We start from the raw sequence: 26,515 nt of genomic DNA, 5'->3' as shown, positions 1-26,515 counted from the left end.
CAGTGTTTTTCTTAAGCGTTATGATTCCATGTAGCACCCCGAGTCTTTCCCGAGGACTAAAGACATAATCCTAAGACAGAATATGCATATTCGGTAAGCAGTAGGACTTAAGGCTACTGATATGGCCCAAAGGCTAGCTCACTTGGTAAAGGCACGATGGAAGCACACCCAAGTGGCCCCCTTACCAAAACCGGGAGTTAAACAAACCAACGCAATATAGTACGTTGGCGTATGGTTGGCTATGGCTATTGTTAAGATGAAGTGTAGTAGCCAACTCTTTTTTCTCTGTAAAGTCCATCAACATGCTGAGGACCTCAGTGTCCGTGTCATGGAGCCTGTTGACCGTAATGAGCAAGTGGAGTCCGTGTCTGATCTACGCTACTATATACCTTTTGCGTCAATGTATCCTGTGGGTTCCTAGGGTTATTCATGTCGTTTTTTCCGTCTTCCTACCACAAAAAAGAATTTTTCTGGCATCATTTCGGTCTTCCTGTGAAACTCTGAGTTTGGCTGGTTTTGTGCATTATTACTTAAATTAGGTTTCAAAGTATCTGAGAATAGATTTCGCATAGGAATCGCTGAGTTTTTGTGGTTGAATGCGGAACTAGAGTTCAGCCCTCGACTGCTGAAATTACTTACCAAAGCCTGCGCTCGTTGTAAAAGAGGCGAGTTTCACCAATCCTGCCGCCAATGTAGAAATTTTGCCGTTTACCCCACTTTACACCGGTTCCAAGTCTTTTAATCGGGAAGGTTTGCTTGTGGGGAGCACAATATTATGGTTGAAAAGTACAACTTTTATGGGAAATCCGAACTCTTGCTCTGAACTAACAGATTTGTTAAGCTCAGCTACTTGTTACCTAAAAGATGTACCAAGACAAACGTGCGTTACACCGCGTTAAGCCTCATTGACATCTTACTTGAAGTTCACTTTGTACCGATCTCATTGCAATCGAATTTCTTGTTGATAAATCCAAACAACTACCGGATTCCCATAACACTTTACCGGAGCCACTGATCACCACCTAACCTCCGCCCCACCTCATACACTAAACCGGAATTCAATTGAGCCCACATGAATGCACTCGACTTCCACGTACGGAGAACACCTAAAAGTCCATGAATCTTGATTATGACTCTTTTTTTGTCTACCTTCTCTTAAAACTGAACCACTAAATGACAATTCAGGCCAAAAAAGACTTTACATTCCAAGACACCCAAAAAATCATTAATAACTTGTGCAACCCAATCATTCTCAGGGTAAATGCATGAACACACAAGCACCCACACGACAAAACCCAATGTTAAGACCATCTTACTACAAAAAGAAACAAGCAAACTGTGCAAATGAGTACGATAAATACATAAAGTAGAGAAAGATTGCACTCATCCATCTACACAGAATAACAACATAGAGATGAACGACAATACCGAAGGAAGACAGAAAAGTCCCCCACTTTTACTCCCTTAATCTTCATATCTGTACACAAAGGAGGAGGTGGGGATAGGGTCGCCAAGACCGCCTCAGAGGAGAGAGCGACCAAGCTTGAGGAGGAAATAGGTGCCAAGGAGGATGAGGAAAAAGAGCTCACGGCGATTCTGCCTCGCGAGGGCGTTCTCCAGTGCCGCCACACGCACTACCAACTCCTCCAACTGACCCTCCAAATTCACAGCCGGGGAGGCCTCACAGTCTTCTGCGGAGACGTTCAGCGGGGCCTGCTCGATTAGGGTCCGGTCGTCGTCCGGTGGACTGTAGAGGCTGCTGATGAAGTAGTACAAAATTATCATTGGGAATCTGTGAGGACAGATTGGCTACTACTACTAACATCATCACTACCACCACTGAAATCGCTTACACTACATACGTTATCCGCTATGACGGTGGATTCATCACAATTATCTCTCAATACCTCTGTTTGGCTAGGTGTTTGGAGTGACAGAGAATTATAAACCGAGTATAACATTCAAAAGTTCGGCAGAATAGATTCTTTAAAAGCCAGTTCGTTTAAGCATTGGGCAACCAACTAATTTGCAACGAAACCAATAATGTAGGAAGATCAAAATGGAGCTTTTATTACTCACCGAAAGCTTCAAAGCTCTTACGATACCCATATTACCCGCTGAGACATTTCCCCTGATGATAGGCTTATTACAAAAAAACCACAAATCTAAATATCTCGGTAGCCAAAAGTTAGATTCAAATGATTCGACGCACACTATTCCGTTGGCTAGTGAGAAGTAAAACAGACGCACACAAGTGACTTCTGCTTTGTTATAAAGCAAGCCGAGAGCTATTGTGTGACCAGTGCATATGAAACATTTCTCTGCCCGTGTATGTAGAGAAAGCCAAGTGCTGAAATCAGTTGTTTGTCAAGAAGGTCCTTTTATAAAAGCCACACCCGCATGTATAACCGACCTGAAGCATGAGCCGATGGTGTAATGAGATCAAAGTAGCACTATTCTAGCAGACTGAAAAAAAAACACCGATAGGCATCATAACCTTAGTCGCATCTGACACGGGTACAAGCTTACGAAACCCGCATTGCCCTATTTGACGGATCTTCCATCGTGAAGTTCACGATAGGCAACTCAAACAAATGCAAAATACCTCATTTTTGCAGCCACGTTGTTAAATATCATTGCTGGAGAAAAAAAGATATGCCCCAACACTACCAGTCTCTAATTCATCGAAAAAAATAAGGTTGTCTTACAACCCATGGACTTAAAGTACCCGCTTTTGTGTGTGATTTGAACAAAAACTCTGTTAAAAAACCGTTCCACCACTGAGAAAACTAAGCTTATAGAAACTAACTTAAGTGTCCGTTATTCGAAATCATGCGCACGATTAGCTTGAAGTAAATTAACGGAGCAGTGGACTCAAAACGGTGCTGATACGTCTAATCATGTGTATGTAAAGTAAATTGAATAACATTTGGCAGGAGGATCTTCCACGAATCAATTGGATTGTGCATCACTAAAAGAATTCTATAAAACTGCACTGGCACGCATGGCTAATTAGGAATCCGCAAATATTATGATAAGGACAAAGTGGGGCGAATTTCGCGGAGGGAAACAATAAAGGCTTACTGAAAGAGACTGAGGTTGCTGTTTTCCTTGTTGCCACCGATAGGTGAGCAAAGGGGTCTGCTAAATCTATCGATGTCTGGATACTCCACCTGTCCCAGCACTAAGGATTCTGGTGGGGGCTCCAGACTTGGTCTAGCCACAGGAAGATCTAAGTGAACAGCACGGAATAATTGTCCTGAATAAAATGCTTTGCTTACGAAATCGGAACTTATCTTGAAACCGGAAGAGCATTTAACACTGGGATGGCATTTACTAAACCTTCAGACACATTTATTAAATCGCACTTAAAAATTTAAAAAAGAATAAGTAGAACCAGCGCCGAGAGTTCGAATATATATATTGAAAACCACTAGGACATAAACCGAGGTGCAATATCAAAGACGAAACCGCCAGTATAAATAACACTATAGGTGACCTCAAGTAAAAAGCTAGAAAACAGAGGAATACAGTGGGGGCTTACCATACGGATTATACAGGTGATCGGACTTGTTAGAGCCCGAAATAAGGACTTGGCTGCCAGTCCCCATACCTGAGACATTATCAGCCGAAGAAAAATCGGGAAGTACAAGGGAGAGTCTACTTGGGACTTGCATTATATTACTTATATCTGCGGTGTAGTCCAAATCTATCATTTTCCTAACAAAATCTGAGTCCATATAAATCACGAAGTTAATGAACACACATATGGACTGCAGCAGTGAGTGCTTGGGTTACTTTGATAAAACGTGGGCTAGAATTGCCATTTGTTACTCCAGAATGAATGGACAAAAGCGCAATACCGAAGTTCCTTGCGTGAAGTAAGTAAATACTTATTAGTTATGCACACCATTCTAAATTTGGGACGTAGTTGCAGCAAAAGCCCCATTTATCCTCATTTTCCAAGTTTTCATGCCCGTGGAACATTGAGGCTGGTAGAATTTGGACATATTTATTGCTCAGCTTTAATGAAGATGGATGCAGGTTTAGGGAGACTTGGAAACGGGACTCTTCTCTGGCTTAGAAAATATTGGCAGCTCTCGAGTCGTGATGTTGGATTTGACTACCCTTCTCCTCTCTTGGACATAGATTTAAAAGAACATGGGTATTACGGTAGTTTTTACTAATATATGGGAATACGTAAATGAAGGAAATCCTACATGTTATCTTTCCTAGTTTCCAGGCAAATGATTACTTAGGCAAATTTCATTAGAATTGGTTGAGTGGGGCATCGCCATACCATTAAAGCACCCCTGGCCATCATTAAGTCGCAAGTAGTTACAGTAGTGTGGCAGAAAACAGCACACCACTATGTTTAGGGACTAGGAGGCTTCTGCCATTACTCTAAGCCCAGACTGCTAAGTGGAAGTACAATCGACGGCAGAATAAGTGCCCTCGTATTCAGGTGCAGGGTTAAACAAGCCACCGAACCACTAAAGCATATCGAAACTTTAACTGAATTGAAGCAAATCTCATTTTTAAGCTGCTCACATTACCATTGTAATAATTGCCTGCAAGCGAAGCTCCAACTCTACAGTACTCAGATTCAACAGGGGACTTCATCAGATCTTGAAAAAGACTAGTAAAGTGGAACAACTACTCTTCCGCTACTTTCAGTTATGGTGCATTGCATCAGTTACATGGGTTCTATATACTGCAACATAGAAGGCTGATAGCATTATTTAACACAATATATTGTTGCAGTACCGAAGTAAACCAAGGCATTTGGAGCACGGGGTAAAATTCCGGATGAAGAGGCATTTTACTGCACAACAAACAATAAGCAACTGAACCCAATCTTAGCTATCAAAGAGGTCCCCATTTTTAGTAAACTTCCTGTACTGCCTGGCAGTGAGGAATTCTTTGCGGTTTTACAGAAGAAATGGGAAAAAATGGGGAGGCATTTTAGCGTTACATAAAAAGTAAATACAAGAGAAACGTTTGAGTCAAGCAAGAGCACTGCTTTACACAAAAAGGAGACTGCACGCATTCCTACTCCTTGTAACCAATGCATGTATCTGGGTCGGTCCAAGTTGTGAGTCAAGACGGGTGGCAACATTGGTGTGATGACGAATGTAATTCCTTGCGGACGAAGTAAAACCAGCACAAGTTGACACCTGCTTGCTTTGGCAGGAGACTTTATGCACAGCGCAAGGATGGGAAGCCCAATCCTGGATCGAATGGTGCAAGTGCTTAACCCACAGTAGTTATTCCTGTGGGCATTCAGCTATCGCGTCGAGCATCCGATCAGAGTAATTATACAATAAGGAAGTTTTTCTGTAGGAATAGTGAGAAGTCTTTCACGAAAAGTTGTTGTTTTGAACAGACAACGCACGTCTCATCAGTACTGGGATGTAGAAGGGGATTACATTTGAATACAAATCCAGTACCGACAACTCTGACACTTTTTTTCACCAAGTCCAATTTTTTGGTTCAACTTGAATGCTCTCTTGCACCAAATCCACTAAAATCGACTGGCAGAAGCTGGGGGACCCTCTAGTGGAGTTTCTGCAGGGCACTTAAAAAGCATATTGAGGTCATTTGGAGTTATTTGCATTGTTAAACAATCCACATAAAACGAATTATTTAAAATGTTTAGGCAAAATTTCACCTAGAAAATAATTGCTTTTTAAAGCATTCATTTAAATATGGGCATAATTTTTAAATGATGGCGGAGAATTAAAATGCAGGTAGGCCACTTCGTTCACAATGTCCTCAGAATACGCGTAGCTTTTTCCTTGAATCGGGGCAAATTTAACTTTTCTTAAAACCTAAATAAAAATGTGTACTATTGTATCAGTCTTATGCAGGCTGCACGAACTTTTATCGTCGTTCAGGTGCTAATTCGTGACAATGTCAGGCTAGGCTTTGCAGAAAAGAAGGCTTCTATCTAAGTTCATTTTTATTTATTTATTAAATGTGGTTGTTGACTGTCACTATAGACTAGAGGACCATGTCAAAGTAAAGGTGAACCTATAGCTCTGGTTTTGCCACATTTGTACACATTTCAAATTGTTATTTAGTCCGAATTTTTTCAAAAAAATCGAAGAACAATTTATGTATGTGAAGGGGTTTTTTCCTCTTATTTGTCTTATTGAATGGGACGATCGAAGATTGTTGCAGTCCTTTGTGGAGCGAGACTCACCGGTCTCCGCTTCCCTACTCCTAGCGTTCCTAGACAAGCCCGGTTGATTCGCTTTGGACATCTTTATTAAAGGTGACAAGATGGAGAGGGAGAATACAATGTTCAAGGAGGGGAGCTGCAGTCGCTAGGTGAGGGAGAAGACGATTCAGTCACGAGATTCGAATTCCCTGATTGCCTCCTCCCTGAAAAATACATTAAAACAACATAAGTATTACACCTTATTGGCCAAATTTTCAATGTCTGCAACGCATTGTTAAACCTTCTTTGAAATTTCATCTCTGTTTCACGAATTCCGAGGTGAAATGCCAATTGACTGCTTCCATCTAAAATACTGCAGCGCCCTGAGACTTCCCTGATTGCAAAAGGAGACATACTGCTTGAGCGGAATATATGCATTTGACATACAGAATGGTTTGGGGGCTATTGGCATGGTTCGGAGGCAAGGCCACCCGGAGGACGTACAATGGCGGCGCCCCTATGTAGCCCAAATAATTAGATACTACGGTATGCGGTACTTTTAGGTAAAAGTGATGTTCAGCACATTTTCTTAGCTGTAGCATTTTTCGAAGCATCAAACATTGTTGGGCATTAAGAAGCCACTTGAAATTGTCAAGTTTGACAACTTCTTCACGAAACGTAAGTGACCAACCTTAATTCCGCCGCTCTGTTAGTAACTCATCTGTGTCATTATGAGGCAATGTGATTGAGACAAGAGGATCGAAATGATGGAATAGGGCAACGAAGTTCATACCACCTGGAAAGTAATGTGACGAGATATCTTGCAAGAAATGGAGGGATATTAGCTAGTAAAATTAACCCCAAAATTTACCTCATCATCCTTTCTACAAAATATTTGTGGGGAAGCTCGCCGTCTTAACTCTATGACCGTGATAACAAATAGTAAATATTAAGAGCACTTTTTCAGCACAAGTTACAACGTGACGTCTTCACGCTACCAAAGGAAGAAGAAAAGACCTTAAGACTATTTTTATCCCGATGACTGTTTATATTATGCCATGAGCGAATCTTATCGTAAAAGACAACTAGCCGGAATTCTGACTGAAGAAGGACCTCTGCCACTGACGAGAGAATCCGCAACGGCTCCGAACAGAAGAGTCAAAAATACACCTACCGTCGGCAACCACCCGAGTCTTGTGGTGTGCAGGAGCGCAATTAACAGCTGAAGCAGTTCCTTACGGAGCTGTCTACTGTACTAAGCTATACGCGACACCTCCTCTATCTGCCTACCAGCTCGATAGAACCCAGATAGATATGGCCGGAAAACACTGGAGGAAGAACAGACATAAAATCTCATCCCTGTTCTCCATTAAATGACGTCTTTGAGGCCAGTGATGGGTTCACAAGATGGTCATCACAATCCCCCTTCCCTCAATGCAGTTACCTAACAGGACAAAGCTCCGGATCCGACGGAACTGACAAGAGAGAACAATGACGCTGTAGTAGGGTATCTTCTCACATGCACGCAAATTTGACGACTGCATGTTTTTACTACAACGCCGACTACGTTGTGAAGGGTGACGCTGAAGCCTGATCATGAGGATCGCTGGTGAGAGTGGCAAAGCAATACTTTGATTATTTGCCTAACTCTTCCTTCCGGTTCCTCGGGGTACTGCGGGCTCAGAGATTGTTCTTTCGCCCAGCTACATGACCTCCGGGCCGTGGTGATACCCTCTCAGCCCATCTGCACGTCAGCAACACATATTCTGTCCGAGTGTTGTGTCGTCTTCCCTCAACAGGAATGTTCTGCGGCCCTACAGCTACATTGTGAAGGTGACTAAAAGAGCAATTGAGTGTTGTAAAGTGGAGTCAATCCTACAGGATGCTTCCTCACGAAAATTAAAGTTGAAGATCATCATCACAAAGTGGGAGTAAAAATTTTGAGAAAAGTGAAAAGAAACGAAAAATAAAGTTAAAAGTAAACGTGCTTAAGAAGCAGAAATAGTCCACGCGCAAAATAAAAGAATAGAGATTGTTGTTGAGTAAAAGTACAAAGCAAAAAACAATGCTGGTTTAAATTTACGAGGTCACGAGGCAAAGATAAGGTATAAAAAGGTAGAAAAGGCTTATGACTACTGCAAAAGTAGAAAAAAGCTGCAATGAAGAAGAAATCACACCGGAAATCGCCAGAAGGAAATCATAGTTTGACAAAGGCAGCCAATAAAGACACAGCTAAATGCAACGAGGAACGGGGAAGAAATATCGGGCAATCAAATGAGGAGGAGAATGCAACGAGAAGTGAAAAAGACAGAGAGGGTGATGAAGATCGGAATCTGAGGGAGTACGTGATCTCAATAGCTCAGAAATACTATCCCCATTTAGTAAGCTGCATGCGGCAAGATGATGACAATCAAGCATCCGCCGATGCTCGTGGGGCAGATGGGGCAAACGATGAGGAACACTGTCCAAAACACTGTCCGCGCTTGAATGCTCAAAAGTACTACCTTTACTCGGCAACTTGTAATCACCATTGTGAGGACAGCCAAGCGTCCTGTGACGAGGAGGGCGATGGAAAACGGCTTCTGAAGCAGTGTCTACTCTGGTTAACTGAAAGATACTATCCCTCTTTGGCAGCCCGTATTCGACAATGCAATGACGATCAAGCATCCTCCAATGCGCATGGTGCCGATGAGACTGACGATGGAGATCGGCGTCTGAAGCAGGCTTTGCTCCTTTTTGCTAAAAAATTATATCCCTGTGTAACCACCTGTATCCGCCACTGTGTTGCTGACCACACGTCTCATGATGCGCGTGGTGTAGACGAGGAGGTCGATGGAGAACAGCTTCTGAAACAATGTCTACACTCCTCTGCTCAAAAATTCTACCCCCGTTTGGCAGCCTGTGTTTGTCACTGTGATGCAGACCATGCGTCCACCGAAACGTGTGGTGCACTAGGGGTGGGCAATGCGGAACGTTGTCCGCAACAATGTCCGTGCTTGTGCGCTCAACAATACTACGTCCAATCGGCAACTTGCGTTCACCACTGTGACAACGAACAATCCTCCCCTGAAACCCGTGGTGTGAAGGAGGATGTTGACGTGGAACAACTTCTGAAGCAGTGTCTGCTCATGTTCGCTGAAAAATTTCATCCCACTTTGGCAGCCGGTATTCGTAGCTGTGCTGATGATGAGTCTTCCCATGTCGCGAGTGTTGAAGGGGAGGACGATGCTGATAAACAGCGTCTGAAGCAGTATCTTCTCCTATTCGCTCAAAAATACTATCCTCACTTGATAGCCTACATTCAAAAGCGTGATGACGATCAATCCTCCTCGAGTGTACGTGATTCAGGCGAGGAGGCCAACGAGGAGGAGGAGCGTCTGAAGCAGTGTCTACTCTTATTTGCTCAAAAATTATATCCCCGTTTGGTAGCCTACACTGGCCGCTGTGATAGCAATCAATCCACCTCTGATGGTTGTAGTGTAGACGGGGAGGAGGCTGAAAAACATTACCTGAAGCAAAGCCTACTCTTATTGGCTCAAAAATACTATCCTTCTCTGGCAGCCTACCTTCGTCAATTCGATGACAATCAGTCGTCCTCTGATGTGCGTAGTGTAGACGAGGAGGAGGCTGAGAAACGTCATCTGAAGCAGGGTCTACTTTTTTTCGCCGAAAAATACTATCCCTCTTTGGCAACCTATATCCGCCGCTGTGATGACGATCAATCCTCCTCTGATGCCCGTGTTGTGGACGAGGTGGACGATGAGGATCGGCGTTTGAAGCAGGGCCTGCTCCTATTGGCTCAAAAATACTATCCCCCTTTAGCAAACTACATCCGCCACAGTCAATCGTCTTTTAATGTGTGTGGTGCAGACGAGAAGGAAGATGAGGAACACTGCCTCAATCAGCTACCGCGCCTATGCGCTCAAGAGGCCTACATCCGTTCGTCAAGCTGTAGTCACCACTGTGATGACGATCAAGCGTCCAATGATACGCTTGTTGTAGACAAGGAGGAGGAGGAGAAATATCGCCTGAAACAGGGTCTACTTTTGCTCGCTCAAAAGTTTTATCCCCCTTTGGCAACCTGCATTCACCAATGTGATGATCAGTCGTCCCATGATACGCGTGGTGTAGACGAGGAGGAAGCTGAGGAGCAGCTATTGAAGAAGTGTCTACTCATGTTTGCTGAAAAATTCTATCCCTCTTTGGCAGCTACCATTCACCACAGTGTTTACGATCAGGCGTCCTTTGATATGCGTGACGTAGACACGGAGAACGATGAGACACACTGTCTGAGCTTAAGCGCTGAAAATTACTCCACCGCTTCGACAACCTGCATTCACCACAGCGATGGCGACCAATCCACCTCTGATGCGTGTGGTGTGGAGGAGGGGGACGTTGAGGAACAGCGTCTGAAGCGGGGTCTACTCCTATTGGCTCAGAAGTACTATCCCTCTTTGGCGGCCTATATTTGTCAATGTGATGACTATCAACCGTCCTCTGATGTCTGTGGTGTAGGCGAGGAGGATACTGGTGAAGAGCGTCTAAAGCAGTGTCTACTTTTATTCGCCAAAAAATTTTATCCCTCTCTGGCAAGCCGTAATAGCCAATGTGGCGACAACTTGATCTTAAATGATGAAGTTGTCGGAGAGACCGTCATTAACTCTGACACCGATACTGATGAGGTTACACCTGTTGAAAAGTCGACGGCAGTATGTGATGAGGTAGACGAGGTTCCATTTAAGTATGTTGGCAGTCCTACTCCTCTCTCTGATGTTGATGTGGATTCCTTGGAAAAAGTCATCCCTCCTAATGATCTAACTGCTCATAGTTCATTTCAAAATAGCTTAGATCACTCTGTGGAAGGTGGATATCCTGATAGAGCATTCTACATTGGACGTCATACTGTTGAGTCTGCCGATTCAACTGCGCCTCTATCCAAATCTTCTTCTACAAAGTTATATTTCAGCAATACAGACGAATTTCCTACAGAGGAAGAGGTTTCTTCTCCCATCGCTCCTTTGTCTATCCAGAGGCGAATTCGTATCTACTTGGAAGACTTGGAGAACGTACGAAAGGTGTCATTAATACCCTTATGCAAAACCGACAAATTTGGAAACCCTCAGGAGGAAATTATCATTGATTCAAACTTAGACGATGATACTGATGAATCGAAACTTTCTTCTGTCGATGTTGAATTTACAATGGAACAAGCAGATGCAACTCCTCTTGATTTGGAGGCTCAGGATGAAGACCTCAAGAATTGTGTTGCTATCATCCTTAAGCACATCTGGTCGGAGTTAATGGAGTGCATCAGAAGGGAGGGTTTAAGCGACGTTTACGAGCTATCTCTAGGGGACAGGCGAATCGAGGTTCCACAAGATGACGTCTGTTTGGTACGGTGAAAGAGGAGTATTAGTCCCCGTTCCTAAGTAGTACAACTCGAAGACCATGCCTGGATGAAATTGTGGCTTCGACTAACACCCCATGCCCACTTTTCCTTGTTTTAAATACAGTTTGCAATGCATAAACATGTTCCTTTCTTGTTCTACACACATGCCGTATTTGTTTTGGTCAGCGAGCTGTTGAATACATTGCAAACGCCCAAGTTAACCCAGCAAATTGCAAGTTATCTTACAAAATGATTACGCCCATCTTCTCCTTATGGAATTTCACTACAGGATATGCGCCGATGAGGCCACCAGAATTAGACGTTGACAGAAATAACCGTAGAGGCTATTGAGCTGAAGCGGAATCAATGTCGTCACCGACAGTCAAGCAGCCTTATTCGACAAGCCGACACAATTCAAATGTCTTACTTCGGCTGAATGTCCATGCAGTCTACTGACTGGTCATGAAGTCTTATTCACAAGTGTATATCCGCAGATTTAATGGCTACATTCACAAGAAACCTGTGATATCACCATGTACTATTTTATTTTACAGGCTCTTTCACTGTTGTCTGTCAGGGCTGACACACGACGTGCCCCTGCTGTCAGTAATGGGACATCCGTCACCAGTGTGCGTTGTACTCTACGACAGCATTCCTTTTCATGTGGACTCAACTTGAACCTTCCTTGCGGCTCGCCAAAAAGACAGTTTAATAACATTACTCCAGACACAATAAATTCGCATGTCGGCCTTCTGGATCCATGCCAAACTGGCCTGCTTTACTTTAAGCATCCGTCGGAATCAGCTAATGCTGTAGGTGGCTCCTTCCCACAGACTAGTAGTTCCACCTTGGTAGCCATATTTTTAAGTAGTAGCTTAAGTCCAACTTAAAAATTAAACTGTTTACCGAATAGGTTAAGAGTACAATTTGATAGGTACCGTATTCTGGCCTACAGAGTTGATGGAAGTCATCAGGAAAATAAAGTTGTTTTATCAAAAATGACAGCTCAAATCCTTTTGCAAGAACAACTTGATCCCTTTTTTATTCCTCATTCACAACGAGCAAGTCAAATCTTTCAAATCACTTAGATTTCATGATGCGTTTACTTTTTATATTGGTGCGAAATGTTGCTGATAAGTTCAATTAAGCCCACAATCTGAAAATTTCTTGCACACGTAAACCTTAAGTCACACATTATGAACAATTTCGTAAATTAATTATAAGGGCTATGCAAACTTACGCTAAATGTTAAATCACATTTGACAATTTTATCCACTCCAATGTTACACGGCCGATTAGCCTGTTCTCATTGGCCTCAATAATCACGGTACGGCATGTCGGTTTTTGTGACTAGGTGCGTCGTTCATTTGCAGCGCAAGTGTTTACGACCGTCATGTTGGTCAAGAGTGCGTATCCTAATTTTTTTACCACGGAATCATAGAAAATCACTTATCTTAGGCGGAAATATCCTATTCGTATTCCACAATATATTACGATCAACGGTGGTACACAAGAGCTCACAGTTGAGCAGCAAATTTATATTGAAGGAAAGAAGGAAGAAGAAGAACCAATTATCGAAGTGCTGCTCACGGATAATGTGCCAGGTGCCCTAGTCAACGCACTATGTGTCTTGCTCCTTTTTATTTGGTAATAGCTATACAAACGGAGTGTTTTGGCACGGAAGATCCATTTGTTATTTCCTATCACTTATTTATTTATTTTACTCTCTTATGTTTTAAACTATCGGTCCTAATTGGTTACATGCGTTAAAGGTATTGCTGCTTGCATAAAGGCAGTGGAGCTAAAACGGGTTGTTTGATAACTATTCGGTTTCCCTTCCTCAGGTTTAGGCACAAAGGGGCACTTGGTAAAACTTCATCGTAATAGATTTTGGAATAACCTCTACCTGCGTAATCTTGCAGAACTTCCTACTCCAGAACGCATAAATGAACTGAAATCGGAGGCATGTCATAATTCTCCCATTATGTCGATTATTACAAATCTTGATGTCTGGTAAAACACGGTACTTCCCTCTTAGGATGCAAACGTCCTCTCTGGTCATTCGTACGAAACCCAACAGCGTCTTCTTAACATGACTTTGTACATACCGATGAACCCGTCTATCCCTTGGACTTTGACGCCAAAGCACGTAAAGGTGGCCTTCCGTAGAGTAGTAAGTCGAATCGGTGTGGGAAATAAGTAGTCTCCTAGCTGAAGAAATCATTGTCACTTCTCCTTTTAGGGAGTAGTTGTCGAGGAAGAAGACATTGCGATGCCTGAAAAACCAGTGACTGCGTCCACGCTGGAGGAATTCACCGTAAACGTTAACGTAGGTTTCGTATGCATACTTTGCGGATATTTTTAAATGCCATTTCTCTCATTTAAAATGACACTGAAATCCAAACTAATCCTTCGATGTTGTTCCGTGGTGAAACTTCTAAGTGCAATATTTTTACTAACCCTGAATATGGGGAAGAAACCATGACCGCTAGTTCATTTGCAGTTGTCCCCGCAATATGCTGGAGAAGCGGAGTTTGTGTGTATGTGTATTATTAAATATTGCAAGGCTTTCTCTTCTGTATGCATACTATGACTATTATACTCATCAGTTCTTTAAATCTGTCACCGGTTTTTTGATGTCTTTAAGTTTGGTATTCTCATGACGATGTCATTTTAGATGGAAAACAAGATTTCCGTTCCTGTCAAGTGTCGCATCTTTCTTTATCAACGATTGGATGCAAAGACGACGACCAAACCGCCCTCCAATGTTTTCCGTAAAATTCGCCTCGACGACTGGCTGTCAGATTTCCCAGATGATGAGTTGCGGCTCCTCCCTGGCTTCACTAACAAGCCCTACCGATGTTAACCCCTTGTAAAGCTGGATTCTTTTATGGTAATAAGAATTACTTATTTTCAAAGTTTAGGTCTTTTTTCCTTGTGACTTTGTAGCTAGTGCCTGTCCGCTTATTTGTTCTCGACAAGCTTTTCATCAGGTTGGGATGATCCTCCTTCTTTGATAGGATCTAATGTCGATTCGTCATTTCAACATAGAGGTGGCATAGTTAAGTCAAACTTTGCACCTCGAGTAAACCTATTGTTTGTCTACGCGTTTTGAGAGGTGTGCGTGTTCCTGGAATTGGTTTCATTGGTACTGTGTTAAGTCCAGATCGGTGTCCTCCGTTGCAGACGACTCTGCGCACATTCTGGCGCTCATCCTCGAACGAGGCGAAAGCGCGTCTTAAAACCCTCTTCTCCATTCAACGGGAAAAGGGATGGTCGAAAAAATGCAAAGTAAGTAGCATGCTGTTGTAATACAAATTCTTATTTTACAACTGCTTTTACTTGTCCAATTGGAAAGTAGTACAAAATGCAATTTTATTCTCGGAGTATTCAAATAATTCTTGCGTCTACAATGCCTTTATTGAGTTCTCTCGAAGGCTAACTCTCTCTGGCAGTGAACGGAATTTCCTTTTCATCATAGTAACAACTATATTTTCGAGCATGAAACATTGCAATTTCACCGAGTGAATGCTCTTCTCATGATGAAATCTTGGCTCATTTTCGACAGTATCCAGTGCTGTCGCAATTTCATCCTCTGTTTCAGAAAGTCCCTCTAACACCGGCCAATCAAACAGCATTGAGTCATTTTGACAAGTACTACTCATACATCTTCGGTGCCGCCATCTGGAGTGGTATCCGCGCTGCTTTACTCACTCCACCTGCCAAAGTCGCAGTTCTTAACTCCGCCAATCCAGGCCTCCACGAGTGCACCGAAAACCTTCGCTCCAAGAACTATCTTGACCTCTTTAGCGAGTTGTGTAAAGTGAATACGAGAATCTCCGATGAGACGAACCCTGATCTTCTGTCATACTGCACGAATACCGTGGAATCCGTTGCGGGTCGAGCGTTCCTCGTGCACCGGGAAGCTCCACTCGGCCAAGTGTCGGAATTCCTTCCCCCCACCGAGTTAGTCAGCGAGAGAGACATCTATGCACGAGACTCAGACCAGGCCTTTTTGATACATGCAGAGTCCGATCTGCTGCAGACACCTGACCTACTGATGGTGAAAGAGGAGGGGGAGGATAAGGCAAAAGAATCCGATTTGGTGGGGACTTTCAGGAATTTAAGGTGTTTTGCACCGCCATGTGGGATGTTCTCCGCTCTCCCACAACCGAAGTATTCAGACAACTGTTTTGGTGGGTTTGTGCTACGCTCCTTCAATTCTTAACCATCTCCAAGCATTGTATTACTGTTTGCTTGGGTTTTTCATGGTTACGCTGGAGGTGTCTACATCTAAATCACTTTTAATTAAGATGGATTCTAGTATGTAACTGACATTTTCAACATTGAGCACAGATTTATGTACAGAATTCCACTTTTGGTGGTTCTCGTTGGCTGACTATACTTTGTCTACTCATTTATTACAGTACTGCCTCAACGATTTGTTAGTCCACCATTGTCGAGGTAGAAGGAGTGTTGAATTCCACCTCATTTATCGTTGAAAATAAGGTCTAACAGTACACTTGTTAACACTTATCACCGCACTATTAATGTTCACCTTGAAATGTGTTTTTAGCAGTGTTTGGTTTGTTCTTATGTGTCTTATCTAGTCAATCACTATAGCGCGTCAATGCGGCAAGATTTCGCCTCCGTCACCAGTAGGAATGTGATCCAGCAAATCAGGAACCGTCACATTGGCACTGTTAATGTTGTCTCGAGTGATCTCATCAGCATTGGGCTCATTCTACCATGCCTTGGCGACTTAAGCATCATCGTATGAAGTTTTCGGCAAAGCCAGTCCTCATTAAGATAAAGCCTGCAGCTAACTTGTAAGAGACAAGTCTTGTGTTCTCACTCTCTTCGGTAGATTTTTATCCCCTGGACTTGGGCTCAGTGCTGACAGTGTTGATGTTGGATGTGCAGCCGGGAACTCGAATGTTGGATCTCTGCTCCGCACCAGGCGGCAAGGCTGTGACCGCATTGCAAACACTTAATCTGGGTAGGTTTGTTGTGATTAGCAATGAAAGGAAAGGGGATTCTGCCCTGTTAAGGGCCTTGGAAACCTCTCAAGCTTTACCAAGACGCATTTCAGTCATAAGTAGCTCCATTTTAGCATAAAGAGAGCTTGCTTTTAAGTACGGCAGCCACTTACACTGTGTGCGAAGGGCTTTTTAAGATTGAATAGCGTGGGCTTCTTTCCTCCTCTTTTTTGGACTTCACAGTAGTGGGTTGCTGATTCCTCTATGATAAGGACGGCTTTGTCTCCCGAAGAGAATATAGCGTAGGTCTCGACTATTTTCTGCTGTACGATTCTTTTTCCACCTTTGTCAGTTGTTTTAGTTTGTCTCTAGGACAATTTGTGGTATGAGTGCCAAATCTGGCGCCTGTCCACTTTACAAATCACTCGTTGATGTGATGGCGTATTGAGGGGTATTCTTCCTTCCCTTTATGATTTGATATTTAATTCATGCAGGGTTTAGAGCTTATTGGTGAATACTCTGTCTTCGTAGTGTCGAGCTATTTCCGAGACATTTGACTTTTTCTTCAATGATGTGATTTTGGTTTTGGTGGCACGTGGCAATAAGAAAGAGCTGCCTCCGAGATTGCCTTCATATTCGTGTACCGACTCGCTCAATTCGTGTGCATCCTGCAGTGGCTATTCCGTGGCGCCCTGAGACTTCCCTGAAGACGAAGGAAAACATAGCATTAGAGCAGAATATGCATTGTCGACGCACAGTGGGGCTTGGGGCAGCTACTGGGATAGTTCAGAGGCCAAGTCACCCGGTGGAAGTATATTGGTGGAGCCCTCATGTGACACTTTACTAAAATCGGGTGTTGAACAAACACTTAATGTATTGCAGTCCTGACTTTCTTATCCACCTCACTTGTCAGATTGGCTTCCCATCAACACCTGTTATAGATTCGCATTCTTTGCCTTAGCTCATCGATGCATATCTTAGTTTTTGGTAAGTTCTACGACGAGATCATCTCCTGATCCTGTGATTGCCTCTCAGTCATTTTCAGTGGCTTAAACCTACCGCTTGTAGAAAACAGCCGTTTGGGGCTTAAATATCAAGTATTTTTCGAAGTTGCCTGCTCGTGGTTCATTTCTTACCCAAAAATATATTTACCCATCCTCACAGAATGGCTGGTGCCCACCGACGTTTTAGGCTTACCGTTTGTGCACATTAGCTATTTCAATCTCGAAGACGCAATGTTGCTTGAAACTATCAAACAATGAAAACGCTCTTTCCCGTTCATTTAACCACGCAATACGTATATTCACCTTATTCGTGGCATTTAGACGGGTAAGCACAGATTCAAAGATGCATCAGGATTGGTAATAATAAAAACAAAAGTAAAAACAGCCAACTTGATAAGCATGGAAGCTTTGAGCCTTAAAATTCGTACTTGGGAAATTTGGAATTCCAAAGCTGTTTATTAGTATAGAAGTTTATTGATGGTGGGAAGCCTTCCAAAATGGTTATAAAAAAACCCATTAGCAAGATTAAAATCAGGAAAATTGAAAGTGAATCGTCAGGAATGTTGATTCTCTATGTTACTACTTAAGAGAGAGCAGCCATCACGAAAACACCTTTCCAGCAGGAAGCGTCCTTCTCGCGCTTTCTAACCATGCACAACTACCATTTCTTCAATGTTCCATTTGGCAGTGTCTGGTGTGCACCGATGTACCAGATCTATCACTTATCGCAATCACCCACTTCCTATTTAGCCATTCGGTGTCTTCCTACTCGAGTAGTATCCCAACTCTCCATCTTTTTACCCTGTGGTAGAACGATTACTATGCACCGACATCTCAGCGTCTCGTCTGGACCGCCTGCACAATGTGCTGGCGGGCTTCGCCTGGGGAGTGGGGAGCGGGCGTAACGGTCTCCCCGATGTGGAGGTAGCCACGACAGCGGTGCTGCAGCGTTTGCGGGGTCGATCGGGCGAACGGTTCTCCCGTGTCCTCGTCGACGTGCCCTGTTCTACCGATCGCGATGCCCTAACTGCTCCAACTGGAGGTTATTTTGCTCGGGGTAAAGCCGCTGAGCGAGTCAGACTGGTGGAGAAACAGAGGGCACTTCTTCGGTAGGTCACCTCATTCACATTCACATGACAAGTTCGTAATGGAGCCTCCGGGTAACTAAAACTCGTCGGTTTGAAGTAACCTGCTTGGAACAGGTCGTTCCTCCTCCTCATAACGGAGGGGGAAGTGATGCATAAGCTGCCTAAAAGTTCAAAATCTTCAATTCGTTATTATTCACATTTTTAGAAAATTATTTTAATACTAACGAAGATCTGTCTATCTGAAGCGATAAATGCTGTCTTGTTAGGACAATTTAACTATTCCTCTCTTACAACCAGTTAACAAATCTTCATTGTAGAAAACAGTCCCTAACGTAGAGTTATGAGGGAAGTTTGAATACGTTGTTTTGCTCTTTCCTCTCAAGTTCTCTGCATATTTGCCATAACTGGTCTTCGTTGCGACAAGGGAAAGTGCTGCTTGAGCTATTTGAGAGGTCTTATTTCTTTGATTCAGGAAGTGATGATGCATGAGCTGCCGATGAAACTGAAATTAGTCCATTTGACTGACACTTGTTTATTTCTGTCGCTTTTTCCTCTAAGAATAGGCGAGAATGAGTATATAACCCCCAAGTGGGTTGCTCCTATACTTATCCAATTAGCCCTCCCTCCTTGCCCCATGGGGAAGTGGTGCGTGAGGTAGGGGGGCGATTGGAATGTGTTAGTTGATCTACCAATCGTTTAGCATGATTGTCTCTTCCTTCACAGTCAACCGGAATCAACCTACAGTGGGCGGCTTTCTTATTTCATTATCGGTTGTGGATCTCGGTAATTTATTTATTCACAGTTCGACAAAACGTGTTGAGGTGGCGTCATTTGGCAAGTAGTACCAAAAACTGTTTGACATTCATCAGTGAGCACATTCCGAATGATTAGCACTTTTTATTGGAGTAGGTTTCTAGACGACCTGGTTTCATCCCTCTTCCAGTACGTTGCCTTCTCAATTTCGCCCACAAACCCAGCCAACTCTAGCAGATCCTTCTTTAGTTATGCTTGCGCATGACATCTAGTCGATGAAATCGGAGTTATTCTTTTGAATCGGACTCGCCAAGGTTACCACTACTGTAGTGCTAGAGTCATTCTAGAAGACTTTAAAGTGCATGAGACCAAAGTATGGAGTAGCTGAGAGGCATAGAGGCGCTTGTGTGATTACATCTGCAAAGTAAATGCTAATCTGTTCTAAAATTCAACTGTTTCAGCTTCCACAATATGACTTCAAAGTGGTTTCTAGTGTATTTTCGTCTATTCTCAACTTTTTCCACGGGATTAAGCGCTGTCTGTTCCACTTACATAATCCAACACCTGAAAGCTCTTTGGTGATGCAGCCACAACGCTTTCATAGAGGCAAAAAGGGGAATTGATGCTTATCGGCAAGTCAATCGGCCTTCCATCATTCACAGTAGACAAATATGACCACATTCTTGCACACCAAGTCAAGAAAATCACTTCTGACGCGCCCAGATGCGCTCGGAGAACCTGAAGAAATGAAAAGCAGTGTTATAGTTATGATTGAAGTCATCTTCTCTGCCGTCGTTAGAATTCACTGCTGTTGAAGCAGGCGAAAACTATGGCGAAGCCCTCAAAGGACGAATTAGATACATTTTCAGCCATACTTTATTTATTTAGGAAGTTCACTCAATTTTTGTTTTGATTAGTGTGTTGCATTAACACTCAATTCAAGTAGATCGTAGGTAGATGGGACAAGAAAAAAACTTGGACAAACCACTAATTTTATCCCATATCACCATAGTTTTTAAGGGGATATTGTCCGGTAGCCATTGCGATGCTCGGGTGGCCAACGCATGTGCAGAGCGGACAGAATGCTCCCTTAGCTATTCATGTTATTCCTTTTTTTTGCAACCAGTCCAGTGGGAAAAAATTGAGTGCTGCCTTCCATTTGGGATGCATTCAACCCGAGGATAGAATAAACTACATAGGCGTAAAAGGTTTAATGACTCGTCATTCGTTGGAAGTTTAATGGACGGACGTGCTCGGTGCATAACCCTCGGTCTTCCAACTGAAGGGTTATGCGCTCTTTGCGTAGCATACTTTGTTTTGTGGTTTGTGGTGTGCCACCGCTTTTTGCCATAATAGTGGGAATCAGAACATTTGGCTATCCACACATAAACAGAAATCAAATTCGGTATTTTTGTCCGCTGATTTTTTTTCGCGTGGATTCACTTAGGTTGGCTTGAAACTCCTCCATCATTGAAGAGTTTACCATTTACTAGTCAATATTCGCTCCTCCAAATGTCAGTGACAAGCGAGACAAGGTGGTTTAATAAAGCAGACTTTCGTGAAGTAGTTGTTATCCCTAATGACTAAAATGACTATTTCTTTCACCTGTCTACCTGCCTGCCAAAGAATCTCTTCTTGTTAAACCGTAATGGCAACGAATTTGCTCACCTAATGGCTTACTCTAATCCCACCATAGTACAAAATTAGGAGGTGCCTGGGCGCTAAACATGAGATTTCGCTTTCCTAAGCTTTCAGTCTTCTTTCTGGGGAGTAAACATTCAGATCTGAATCCTAGATGACTACTTTTTTTACTTCCATGTTAAATCTGCCCGTATTTGAAAAAAAGATGAAGGGGAAGGTTTCTACCATTATACCTCTTCCAAATGTCAATGGGAGTTATCGTGATTTCTAGCATTTTTGAAACAGCTTTGCTAGAACAATTGCACCCCTTATTATCTGTTGTGATAATTTCAATGGTCTTTCCATCTCGACCGGTTAATTTGGCGTACTTCTGAGGTGGTAAAGGAAATTCTTCGTTAGCTGCTCTAGCAACCACTCAGAATTCTTTTTTTGCTACAGGTCAGGCGAAATATGTGCGTTGGTCAGTCCTAATTAACGGATTGGTTAATCAAACAGTCATTTCAATCAGAAAATTGTAAATGACAAAAGAGGACGTAATACTCGGGCGACGTACAGAAGGGCTGGGGAACCACTGACATGGTCCGAAGGCCATTTCGCCCAGCGGAAGCACAAGAGCGGAGCATTAAGTGCCCACGAAATCAGAACGAGGAGCTAAGCATACAACCAAAGCATTACATCATTACTCTTACCTTTTGAGCTTCATCTTTAACGCCACCCTTTAATCAACCTCCCGCATCGGCCATCAAAACGCAGTCGGCGCTGTAAGAAATACACCTACGAGCCAACCGCGCTGGTTGTTGAATTTGCTACAGAGTCACTAATCTCCCTTGGCAGTTCCATCGTATCTGAAGTTTTGTCCCGTTTGGGAAATGCAATGAGGGAAGGGGAAGGTGATGGCCATCTTGTATGCTCATCACTAGTCGTACGAACACTGGCCTCAAAGCCGTCATTTAATAAAGGGCGGGAATAAGACTTTGTGCCTCTTCCTTTTTATTGCCTTGATCTCACTTCAGTGCTGCCATGTCACATCTGTTCACTAAGTTGACATCCTCATGCAGGTATGGTAGACAGCTCCGTAAGGAGCTTTTCCAAATTGTTCGTGGCCATGGCTAGTGTCACTTCATTCGTTAATAGCGCCCCGCAGGCCACTGTAGTGGAATAGTTGCCGAAGGTAGACGTCATTTTCAATCCGTCTGTTAGGGGACTTCACAGATTCCCCAATCCGCAGCCCATGCTCTTCTTTTGTCACGTTACGTTTTAGCAGCCATCAATGGATTTCAGTTTATTTATCCTTTAGGATAGGTTCTGCTTTCGGCTGCCACTAATGTAGCGCCCCGAGTCCTTCCTGAAGGCGCACCAAGTCATTGTACTAAAACGGAAAATGTATTGCCGACATAGCCTAAAGGCTGAGGAGTGAGGGCCACCAGCACGGCCCGGAGCCCATGGCACCCAGTGGAAATACAAAGGCCGAGGTGTAAGCGCTCGCGTAATTAAAACGAAGAGCTAAACAACCCATCAAAGTATTACATGATCTCTCCGCTCTAATTAATAAGAGGGTTTTTTGAGACAGCCCTCATATTTTTTTGTTAACGAGGCATTTTATGCAAAATGGTCGGTTTTCTAATTACTAGCTTAAATGTCTTCAAAAAGCTATTGTTATCAATGCTTTAGCACCCTTGTTATTTAAATTGGTATGGTAGAAACTGTAAAGTCTCCATAATTGCTTTCTGGCACGGTAACCAAGTGCTATAAGAAATTTTCAACATCACGATGATTGGTCAAATGGCGGGAGCACTTCATTGAACTTAAGGTTGGCGTACCTGGACCAGGACATGGGCAGATAATATACGTCTTCCATTATCTTCAAGCGGGGCGGTTTTTTCATTTTCTGTGGTTATGGACGGAAATTAATTCTATCAACAGGTATAAATTAGTGCACATAACTCCCATTCTGTCCGCAAATTCAAGGGCAGTCGAACTTGCAGGCCATTCATCCACATGACATAATCAAACGCTAGTCTTTTCGCTCTCGTATTAAAGACGCAAAAGCGCAGAATTCTTTTTGCCTTTCGCTTGTTATAACCTCTCTGAAGTATTAACTTTGTCACATTACAATGTTAAGCGCCTGGAAGACAATTTACCAGCTTGTGGGCCATCATCCATCGGCGTGTTTTCGTAGATCCACTTCAGTTTTCCTCATTCTTCACGGTCTTAGCTGTAGCTGGAGGTTCCGAACACTGCTTTTACTATACCAGTACAGACATTTTCAGACGAAATCGCATTAAATAACTTTATACTGAGTGCACATACCTACAGATGGGAATTTGGGCTCTTTGTTCTTCTTGGGAGAGCCATTTATGCATAATTTTTGCAGCTGCCTTCAAATCACAGCGATAGTCCTTATGCTAATCTGTGGGAGCGGCCGATTTGTCAGAGGGAAGTAATCCCCTGACACGTTCGATCACTACCCTCCTTTTCCCTCGTAATCGTTCTCAAGGCAAACCTTAAATTGTGCCAATTCTTAATCTACTTTGAAATTTTTAAAGATAAGGGAAGCATAAACTTTCTGCAAATGCAATGCTTGGAGGGCTTGGATCGCCATAGGAAGTGCGATTGTCGCGAGGGGCGGTGCCTCACACACGCATCCTTTCAATAATTCACAATCTTTGTCTTCTTTTTAACGCTCCGCCCTTTGATGTAGGTGTTTGGTTTTTAATGTACTCATAAAAATTTGTAGATCTCAAGATTAAATGAATTCGTTTATGAAAATATTAATGCATTCAATTGGCGTGACTGTCCAATCTCTCGGCTTAGTAAAACGCATAACTTGAGGTTAAATGGACCTGTTCACGCAAAAACCAAGTCTGTCACACTGAAGTTGTAAAATTTTATAACCCTTATCGGCCTTATCCAAGTGCGTATAAGTTGAGTGTAGACCCGTTTGCTGACTGCCTCAGCCATCCCGACTGCCCTTCGCTGACCTAACGTGTAGAGGTCACTGTCGTCCCACTAATTCGTTTTTGGCTCAGAAATAAGGCGAAGGGACTTCTCCCTCCCATAAGTGGGTATGAAAAGGCCCCACTGCATAAACATTTAATCACATGCTCTCCGTGGTTGATTAAACAAATTTGAAGCTGTGTGTTTTTCCCCTAATTTTTTTAAAAAAATGGGAAGGATTAATTACACCAGCTGTGCTATAATACCTTTGTGAAGTTCGATCAGTTATGCTGAAGCCTCACAATCACTTTCATCACTCACTGCTCCGTGCTAGCACTCTCGAACGGCTGAAGGCACAGGCGAAGCGAGAGCTTGACAACGTCAATTGCGTGTCACCTAAATTGCGGGGACAGGGACGCTTCCGTGTCTGAAGCTCACTTCTGGTAAATATCGTAATACCACAGCTTTCGATGGATGAACTATCGCAATCTCTCTTTGACGCACTTCATTTTCACTATTTCAGTTTAAGTGATTCCTTTGCACCTCTGTTCACCACAAATTTCTGAACTCCAATGCCCTTTATCCACTTCCTTTCCACGGAGCCTGACGCTTAAGGGAGCTGTCACATTCGTGTTTTAAAGTGTGGCCTGCTAATTGCTCACATGACCCACACACCCGCCGGTTGCTGAGGCATTGGAGATAAACCTGCGTGACCCGTGATAAAATCTTTTCACCTTCCATCTTCTTTCACTCCTCCGTACTCTCCTGACTGGATTTCAATGACTGTTATGTTGTCATTATTCTCAGACGCCTCTTGTTGTGGTTAGCCCAGTTCAAACTGTTGGGGTGGGGGAAAGTCTACTTCCAAAGTGGGTCTAAGTGTCCTTTTTTTACTATCTTCTAAATATCCTTTAGGCTTTTTTTTTTCATAAATTAATTGGAGTTCATTAACTTCTGTAGTGTTTGTTGACTCAAAGCGGTGGCTGTGAGGCGGAGGTTTCAGTCCAGTGCTGCAGAAAACGGTTGTGCAATTGGTTTTGGTGATTTAGAATTGTAGGGCTTAGCCACAGTCGAGGCGTTGGCCAGACACATGGAGTGAGGGGGGTTTTGAAAATACTCGCAGGAAAAAGCCGTGTTTAACAGTGAGGAAGTTTACCTCCCCAACGGTCTGGTAGCTCAGGCGGGGGGGGGGGGATAACGCTTTACCAAACTGCCGATTCTACAGTCTAGCCTGAATAATTAACCCTACACTGAAAAAGTTGTGCTCTCTTTGTTTTTTTGGGTGAGGCTGGCTGCTGCGAGGGGTAAGGCTGGAAATACATTATGGTGTTTCAAAACTGTCACTGTAATGTTTCAAAGGTGTTGAAAATTGCATTACTCCAGGAAAGCACAAAATCACGCCTAACAGACGACGCCCGTGGCAGTTTCCCTTACCTGGATGGCTATTTTTGCCTCATCAAGATGAATAGCATTAGTTGGTGAAGAATGTGTCAAGGGAAAAGCAAACTGGAATGGTGAAGAACTTTGCCACTTAGTCGTAAGCACCAAACAGTGTTTGTCTGGCGTCAAAATAGGTTTTAGACGCATGCGCTGTTGAAGAAAGTTTTAATTCTGTTTAGACATAAGAAAGCCTCTATTCGTTTTATATAAGCTGGGAAGATTCCCGGTGGTTGTGTTTGATCCCGGCGAAGTATGTCGTCCATTCAAGTCTTAAGCGCAATTGCAGTGAAGTCAATGAAGTTGGCTCGCATTTCTCAAGTGCCTCCAAAGTCTGGCGAATGTGATTAAGAATAGTAAAGTGGCTACAAATACATTCAGTCTAGTGGAGTTATCACCTTTGGCTTGGGAAATAGGCAAAAAGTTGGATCCACCTGTAAATCTGATTGTTGTGGACTAGAATAAGATGCAGAGAATGAGGTTGAAAGCGTCGGTAGGCCTGTGGTGTTTTACAATTAAAGATTTAAGTTGTCTTTTCCCGCCTTCGGTGTTAATGGTGTGGAAAACTGAGAAAATGTCTTGAGTTCGGTCCAAAGTACTGTTGCTAGATGCTTTCCATTAGTACAGCAGTACATTCAAGCGACCCATTCTGATCCGCTTTTATTCGTAATCTAATCCTCGAAGGTTTTCCCTCTACATATATACGCATGAGTGTAAGGAATGGCAGAGACAAATGTGTGCAATCCTGAGGAGTAGAAATGTTATCCTTTTCAAGGGAATTTTTGACTTAAGTAATGTTTTATGGAAGCTCTACTCTCCGTTGAAGTATACAATCACCTTACGAGTTCAGTGTATCTACAAATTAATAAACAACCAAAATCACTGGCTGAGACTTTGCTTGATAAAGAGAGTAAGGCCGCGGTCATCCCTCCAGGTTATCAGGTGCTTTCATCACTTTTCATTCCTATTATGAGGTACCCCATTCGATGCCCTCCACTTGGATTGCCTGAGAAAAAATGGGGGCTTAAAATGGGCAACAGTGGTATTTGACCAATGTAAACGCATAAATCGCCAAAGCGTTTCCTATTAACGGGTTTAGAGTTTAACTGGACTCTGGGTATGGA

At 43.1% G+C, this 26,515-nt stretch overlaps 2 protein-coding genes across 2 annotated transcripts in view; one reads left to right on the top strand and one right to left on the bottom strand. All coding sequences in view use genetic code 11, as the record gives it.

Moving 5' to 3' along the window:
• Positions 1–1,521: 1,521 nt before the first annotated feature.
• On the bottom strand, positions 1,522–3,716 carry EGR_02840 (hypothetical protein; the record flags this gene model as incomplete). The annotated part of the gene is made up of 3 exons (XM_024492089.1): positions 1,522–1,792; positions 3,085–3,232; positions 3,545–3,716. 3 exons carry the CDS (start codon positions 3,714–3,716, stop codon positions 1,522–1,524), a joined length of 591 nt encoding a protein of 196 aa, XP_024353583.1.
• A 4,606-nt stretch (positions 3,717–8,322) lies between these two features.
• The window catches only part of EGR_02839 (Putative methyltransferase NSUN4), a gene marked incomplete at both ends in the record, with an annotated part of 20,442 nt that continues 2,249 nt past the window's right edge, over positions 8,323–26,515 (top strand). Inside the window, 11 exons of the mRNA XM_024492088.1 lie at positions 8,323–11,556; positions 12,107–12,364; positions 12,994–13,156; positions 13,397–13,560; positions 13,591–13,725; positions 13,795–13,881; positions 14,230–14,413; positions 14,671–14,843; positions 15,157–15,748; positions 16,420–16,551; positions 18,347–18,644. Coding sequence (XP_024353582.1) covers positions 8,323–11,556; positions 12,107–12,364; positions 12,994–13,156; positions 13,397–13,560; positions 13,591–13,725; positions 13,795–13,881; positions 14,230–14,413; positions 14,671–14,843; positions 15,157–15,748; positions 16,420–16,551; positions 18,347–18,644 — 5,420 coding nt within the window. The remainder of the gene's footprint in view (positions 11,557–12,106; positions 12,365–12,993; positions 13,157–13,396; positions 13,561–13,590; positions 13,726–13,794; positions 13,882–14,229; positions 14,414–14,670; positions 14,844–15,156; positions 15,749–16,419; positions 16,552–18,346; positions 18,645–26,515) is intronic.

The sequence above is a fragment of the Echinococcus granulosus genome (genome assembly GCF_000524195.1).
Source record: "Echinococcus granulosus chromosome Unknown EG_S00013, whole genome shotgun sequence".
NCBI lineage: Eukaryota > Metazoa > Platyhelminthes > Cestoda > Cyclophyllidea > Taeniidae > Echinococcus > Echinococcus granulosus.
The sequence above is the reverse complement of the archived record's forward strand: the minus strand, read 5'-3'. Positions and strand labels throughout refer to the sequence as shown.